General features: G+C 51.7%; 1 protein-coding gene across 1 annotated transcript; it reads left to right on the top strand.

Moving 5' to 3' along the window:
* Positions 1-684: 684 nt before the first annotated feature.
* On the top strand, positions 685-5,825 carry CRYZ (crystallin, zeta (quinone reductase)). Its single transcript, XM_010151515.1, has 8 exons — positions 685-801; positions 1,134-1,286; positions 1,819-1,982; positions 2,705-2,756; positions 4,632-4,781; positions 5,122-5,223; positions 5,315-5,410; positions 5,664-5,825. The coding sequence occupies exons 1-8, from the start codon at positions 685-687 to the stop codon at positions 5,823-5,825; spliced, it is 996 nt and encodes a 331-aa protein (XP_010149817.1).
* The last annotated feature ends 1,348 nt before the right edge of the window (positions 5,826-7,173 follow it).

The raw sequence follows: 7,173 nt of genomic DNA on the forward strand, positions 1-7,173 counted from the left end.
CGGCTGGCCGGGGCAGGCTCACGTGCTGCTCAGTGGCTGGTGTTCCACGAACCGTGCTGCTCGGTGGTGGTTGTCCCACGAACCAGGCCGAGCGGCAGCCCCGGGCTGTGGTTCCTGGTCTCTTGTCTGCAGCTGCGGTGGCCAAATCCAGCTGAATTAGGAAGCGGAATCTTGAATGCCCATCAGCTTTTCCTGGCTTGTTTTAGTGTCCTCTCCATTTTCTGGTTTTGGTCACTGACGGGTAGTTTTTTGTGGGTTTGTCCATACAGGTTTATTAGGAAGCGGGAGCAGGCGCTGGGGTGTCACTTGGCTGGGTGTCCCAGTCAGCCAAGGAACAACAGGCAGTTGTGCCGGAAGGGAGTAGCGAATGGTCCCTGCTTTCCCCCCAGGCACTGCACACCCCTGCGGATGTGCCAGCAGTGCCTGCTCAAGGGAGCTGCTGCAGGAACACGCCTGCTGATCCGTTATTTGCATGGGATTCTCCTAACAGCCATCAAGTCCTGCGAATGGCAGGGTTAAAAAGAGCCCAAACCAAACCCCCCGGCCCACCGCGTTTGAGTTAGAGGGGGGCTCAGTTTAACCAGCCGCGTGGTACGTGGCGCTTTGATTCTTTATTTTGAAGATACCAAACGAATTCTGAAGGCAACGCAGCGCTCTGGGGTTTTTCCTCCCCCAGATATTGTGATGGCCATGGCCGCCACCAGAAGTGTGATGAGAGCTGTCAGAGTTTTTGAATTTGGTGGCCCTGAAGTTCTTCAGCTCCAGTCAGATGTCCCAATTCCTGATCCAAAAGAAAATCAGGTATGTGCGGATTCTGTGAACTGCAGTAATGACACTGGAGGATAACAGGAGCGCTCGGAAAGAATGGGGCATACAAACCAAAAGCCTTCATCTTGACTGTGTGGTTTTTGATCAGTGTATTTGTTCTGCCTGAGTCTTCACCTTTAACAAATGTGGGCTTTTACTGACACATGGGCTGCGTGTTCCATGTAAAGGATTTCCAGAACTGGCTTCAGCTCACCACCGAGTTGTTGCTGGCTGTTTAGAGTTTGGTTAACGTGCCATGATACTGTGCCGTGGACTCAAGCTCTGAATCTCTTTAATTATTGCCTAAGAAGTATTGTTTCTTTCAGGTGTTAATTAAAGTCCATGCCTGTGGGGTGAATCCTGTTGAGACATACATTCGTTCTGGAAACTACGCCAGGAAACCAGCGTTGCCCTACACTCCTGGCTCAGATGTGGCCGGTGTGATAGAAGGTGTGGGGCAACGTGTGGCTGCATTCAAGGTATTTGTACGTTGGGTTTTAACTCCCTGTTTATTGTATCCTCCTTGTGCGACTGCTACACGACTGTTCCTGGTTTTATTGCTTCTGATGATGTAAGCTGTTGAGGGAGAGGGGAAATCACCTTCTTTGACTGGTTAGAGCGCACAGTGGTTCCACACTGGCAATCCAGCCTGCAGGCTGAGCTGGAGGGGTCTCATGCTGCTGACTCCCAGTTGTTAAAAGGTCCCAGAAGAGGCACTTTGGTTTATCTGCTTAAAGCAATGGCATCAGGTGCACACCTTCTTTGGTGAGAGCGCGAGGGGTCTCATGCAGCTGACCCCCAGGTGTTAAAAGGTCCCAGAAGAGGCACTTTGGTTTGTCTGCTTAAAGCAATGGCATCAGGTGCACAGAAGTGGTCCAGAACGGCTTTTATGGCACTTTAACAGGAGAGCTGCTAGAGAGGGCCCAAACTCCTGCAAACTGGTTCTTGATGTACGTTGAGGAAAAAATAAGGGAGATCATTAATTTCTCTGTTTTCTTTCCTCCTTTCTAGAAAGGTGACAGGGTTTTTACCATCGGCACGATCTCGGGAGGATATGCAGATTATGCAGTCGCTGCAGCTAATAGCGTCTTTCCTTTGTCGGATGAACTGGACTTCAGGCAAGGAGCAGCGATCGGAATACCCTACTTCACTGCTTACCGCGCCCTTTTCCAAAAGTAAGGAGCCAAAGTCTGAGTTTGTGCGCTTTCCTTGTGAATATGTAAATACTGAAGCCTGTGTTTTCATTGTCCGGTGAAAAGGGAGGGAGATCAGTCAGTGGGAAAGGCTGCAAATGCTTCCGGTCAAGGGCCTTTGCTGGGTAATTGTTACCTGGCAGGTAGTGACTGTATTGTCCTCTCAGGTATTTCTCCTGCAAAGGCTTCTTTGCTCAGTGTCGTGGAACAAAACCAGTAGCGCTTTCCCAGTGCTCCCTGGTATTTTAGCCAGGGAAGAAAACCAGGGATATTTCTAGTTCCGGAAGGCAGCGGACCATGTGTGTAGAGCAGACCCAGCCCTTTTCCCACTGCCAGCGAGGCTCTGCCGCCCTGCCTGGAGCCGAGGGAGGGCCAGAGCCCGTGTCACGGTGGGAGCTTGGGATGGAACCCGGGCTTAGTTTGGTAGAACAATGACTGGAACTCATGTGGGTTGTTCCCAAGGTTGAAGACTTTGACCGGGGGTTCAGTGCCAGGCTGTCACTCGCTGTGTGCTGACACACGCACGTTACTTTAGTCACAAACGACATGGCTTACTTTTCCTCCTTGTTTTCCCAAAGAGGCTGATGATACCTGTTTAGCCGTGACGTAAATTGGGAAGAATTCTGTGTGAGAGAGTGGTGCCAGCACATGCAGCCTGGTGCCGGGGTACCACAGTGCCAGTGTGTTCTGTTTTTCCCCCTCAGAGGGCGTGCCCAGGCGGGGGAGAGCGTGCTGGTGCAGGGCGCGAGTGGGGGAGTAAGTATTCTGAGCAGGCAAGTTTTACGAAATGCTGCTTTCTGTCCTCATATCTGCTTTTGTCGGTAATGTGATTTATGCTCACGTTTATATCGGTTACTGGATTAGTAATTACAGAATTAGTTTCTTTCAGACACCTCAGGATACTTAGAGCAAACCCCGTTATTCCAAGTAACTGAAACTGTGTGGGTGACTGTGTGAGGCCCCAGATACAGGGGTCACATAATAAACACCTTGCTGCAGCTGGCCCAGCAGCTTTATAACTGGTTTTCCTCAGAGGAAGCTAACAGTAGAAAGCTGTAGTTACACGCCGTGTCCGAGCTGTTCTTGGCGTGGTCACGACTGGTGCATAGCAGCTGCATTTCCTGGCCGTTGGTACCTGTGGGCTATCACTGCCCACACAGGGAGGTGTGGGAATGCTTGCATTCCCGGCCGACTGCTGTGGGAGAGGGAACATCTAGTTTTCCTTGCTTTTACATGAGAAGGTACTTCAGATCTCTCGCGCTACATGCGAGTTGGATTTATCCCCCGAACTCTGCACTTGGCTGCTCAGCGCCCGCTGACGCGCCCGACAGCCGAGCGTCCCCAGTTCTTTGGTAGCCAGCAAACCGGGGTGTGGGAGGAGTGCGGACCTCGTCCTAAGACACGGAGTGACGCTCAGCATCGTGACTTCTTTGCTTTTCAGAAACTGGATGTAGTGTCTCTATTCTTTCTTGTTCCGCCTTTCTCAAGGCCACGCTGCCCTCGGTTTGCAGAGGGTGCGGCACAAACCTGTGGTTCTGTGGGCTCGTGGCCTCGGTTGCCGGGACGCTCGCAGAAGCGGTGCGGGACATGTGCGTAGGAAGCGCGTGCCAGGAGGAAAGACGGTCTGTGCAGCACTTTTCCTTTCGGGCGACGCTGGCTTCCACAATAATTCTTAAATTCATGTCTCTGTTTGGGTTTCTCTCAGCAAACCAGTCTGGGCAGGCCGTGTTTCGGTGAGTGGTGTTTGTCTCTTCATTGCGTGCAAAACGGATGGTCTGCCGTTGAGCGAACGGGCAGGTTTGGCAAACGGCTCGGGCACGGCCTGGCCAGACGGACGCTCGTGGTAGATGTTTTCGAAGGTCCTGTCCCTTTATTTTGCGTGTTGTGCAGTGCCACAGAACGGCCTTTTTATGGTCAGCTTTCTGTATTTTGTTGTTTGTTCGCTCCCCCCACCCTGCCCCAAAAGATAAGAACGTGCATATCTTAATGTGTCCTGGGGGAGGTTTTCAGCTGTAGGGCTGGAGCAGTGGGGCTGAATCCCAGGGCAATCCCAGGGTGCTCCCCCGGCTGGGGCCGAATCCCAGGGTGTTCTTCCCTCCTTGTGCTTTCACGCTGTGGTGCCGTGGCACGAAGCAAAGCCAGGAGGTGGCATCTGCACGCCCCAGGTGATCGCTGGCTCCAAGGTCGGGGTTTTATCAGGGCATCCCTCATCTCTGTACGTCCTCAGGAGCACAAAGCTGGTGTGAGACACCGAGATTTGGGCTCGTAAAGATAGCATTTGAGCTGTTTGCAGAAGGTGCAGAGGTAGTGGTGATGAACTTGGTGCTTGCGTATTTTCCTCGCAGGTATAATGCTAGTGTCCATAGCAGGTGACTCAGGGAAGAGAAGAATCTCCTTGGCTTCGTATCAAATATGCCTGCCCCAGCTCTAACAGGCAGACAACATTCCACATGGATTTATACCATGTGTTAACATCCAGGTTACTTGTTATGGCTAAAAAACAAGTTACCAGGCCAACTTTCAACTGGCTTCGTTCCAAGTTGCTCATAGAATATATAACATTTAAAATGCAAAGAAAGAAAGAGGAAAACATCCTTTTTTTTTCCAATTTTTCTTTCTTTTTCCCCTCAGGTGGGAATAGCAGCGTGTCAGCTAGCCAGAGCTCGTGGCTTAACGGTTCTGGGTACAGCAGGAACCGAGGAAGGCATGAAGGTGGTGCTGAGGAATGGCGCTCACAAAGTGTTTAATCACAGAGAGGCTAATTACGTTGATAAAATTAAGGTAAGCATGTGTCAGGGCTCGGTGACGCAGTAGTATTTTCCTTACTAACAACACGTGAACAGTTGTTGGCAGAAGTGGTTTTGAGTAGGCTTTTGTAGGAGCAGTGGTGCACTGCCTTTTCCATTTCCACAGAAGGAAAAGCTTTTCTAGGCTGGAAGAGCTGAGCTTTTCACAGGCAGTGGCATTTGGAAACCCTTGCATTCCAGTGAATTCCAATATGGTAGCATGTCATAATTCAACATGCCAAGTAGGCAAAGATTACACTTCCTAGCGGTCAGCCCTAATAAGCAGATGAAGCACTAATTGGAGTGACTGGCATAACGTGTGATGTCCCGTACAGGAATACACGGGGGCGGAAGGAGTTGATATCATCATCGAAATGCTCTCCAACATCAATCTTGCTACTGACCTGCAACTGCTGTCCCGTGCAGGAAGGGTGATGGTAAGTACCACCTTCGCCGGCTGGAGTCTGTGCCATCCGCAGCGCAGTTCGACAGTTAAACTGGAACCATCTTTTACCCCGTCTGGAACAGGTCGTGGGCTCTAGAGGTCCCACTGAGATAAATCCGCGAGACGCTATGAGTAAGGAATCCAGCATTATCGGGGTTAGCCTGTTCCTGGCAACGGAGGTAAGAAGCATTTTTATTTTAAAGCATGTTTTCTTGGCTTATCCGACACCCTTATTTCCAGTTAAACTGTTGGTAGGGGTGAGAGCCCAGTTTCACCCTAACCTGTTGGTTCCTTCCTTTACGTTTTCGTTTAATCCCAGAACGTCATAAAATGGTTTTGTGTTGTGAAATTTGGTTTAACCGTTGCATAAATAGTCAGTAATTTTCTGAAATGCAAGGAGCCCGTGGTCAATGCTGCCTTTATTGCACGCAGGAGGAGAGGCGTGAATGTGCAACAGCGCTCCTTGACGGCGTGGCAGCTGGCTGGCTGAGGCCAGTTGTGGGCGCCGAGTACCCCCTGGAGAAAGCGGTCGAGGCTCATGAAGACATTATTCACAGCAGTGGTGCCCGAGGAAAGATGGTGCTCCTTCCCTGAAGTCTTCCTCCCCTTGCTTTGGGGCTGTTCCAGCTGCACCTTTGCTCGCAGGATTCGCTGCGTGCGTTGCGCGACACGCCGTGCTCGGGTTTGACAGGAACAGCAAACGCGTTCTGAGGTGAATGATGTTAATTACTAAACTCTTTCTTTCTGTGAGAAGCAGAGTTGTATATAATTTTTGTAGCTGTTTTGGCTGATATGGAAATAACAAATTTTCTCTGCTGGCACGGGCCGGATGCAGGGGAAGGCAGTAAAGTGGAACGACATGGTGTGAAGGTACGGCCAGGCCATGGCCCGTCCCGCAGAACGGGGCTGGCCTGCAGGCAGATGCACAGCTGTGTACACGCATGCAGGCCGCTGTAACTGGGGGTTGAGGATTCCAAACCAGTATTTCAATGGATGCTTTTGGAAACTGTTGCTGGGGAAGAGAAGGGGTCGGCAGCCTCCGCTGCAGTAACGCGTTGACTTAGCACCCTGACTCCTATCCCCCACCCCGGGGTAGGATGCTTCGTACCCCAAGGCCGAGCAGATGCCCCGATGGATAGAAGCTGGATTCTGTGTATTTTGCACGTTCCATGGGAGCTGCATTTCCACCTAGTCTGAATTTGGGGTTAACCTAGTGTGAGTGGGGGTGGGGTGGGTAGTTTTGTAGCTGATCATTCCTGTTCATTCAGGCAGGATGCAGCCGGAGGCAGAGGTGGCAGGCAGGGAATCTGCCGTTCCACTTGACAGCACTCAGAGTGGGACATTTCTTCAGGTACTAAACGGCAGGTTGAGAGTAGCAGTTAACGATGGATGTGACTGTGAAGATGATGTGCCCATGAAAAACACATTTTCTTTGTGCCGGTGTGTCTTTAAGTGGTTAATTCGTTTTCATTTGGCCCTTGGCCGGAGGCAGCCTGATGATACAGTGACTCCTGTCTTGCCTGGTGCTGCCTCTGCCTCATAGCTAAGGCTAGGGATGACACGGGAGGACCGGCTTGGTTCCGGGCTTTCTCACCAGAAGGTGTCAGAGTAGCTCTTCGTGTTGAGGAGGTGGCGGCTTCCCTCCGCAAAGGTGGCCTAGGGAACGGGACAGAGCGACTTCCACTGCGCTGGGGAGGAGCAGGACGCAACATGGAGTTCTGTTGTCCGTGTGTGATGTATCACACGCGTGTCAAATGCTTTGATTGTGGAAGTGTGGATACAAGCGGTGACCTCGGTGTGGGACGGAGCGAGGCGGCTGCGGCGGGTGCCGTCAGGCTGCAGGCAGGAGGTGACCCGGCTGCGTTGAGAGGTGCTGCAGGACTGGCTTGGGTGCTGGCTGGTGGGCGCCGTTGTTGCCGTGTAGGATCTCCTCGCTGCTGCC

The sequence above is a fragment of the Eurypyga helias genome, unplaced genomic scaffold (assembly GCF_000690775.1).
Source record: "Eurypyga helias isolate BGI_N326 unplaced genomic scaffold, ASM69077v1 scaffold25855, whole genome shotgun sequence".
In the NCBI taxonomy this organism is placed as follows: Eukaryota; Metazoa; Chordata; class Aves; order Eurypygiformes; family Eurypygidae; genus Eurypyga; species Eurypyga helias.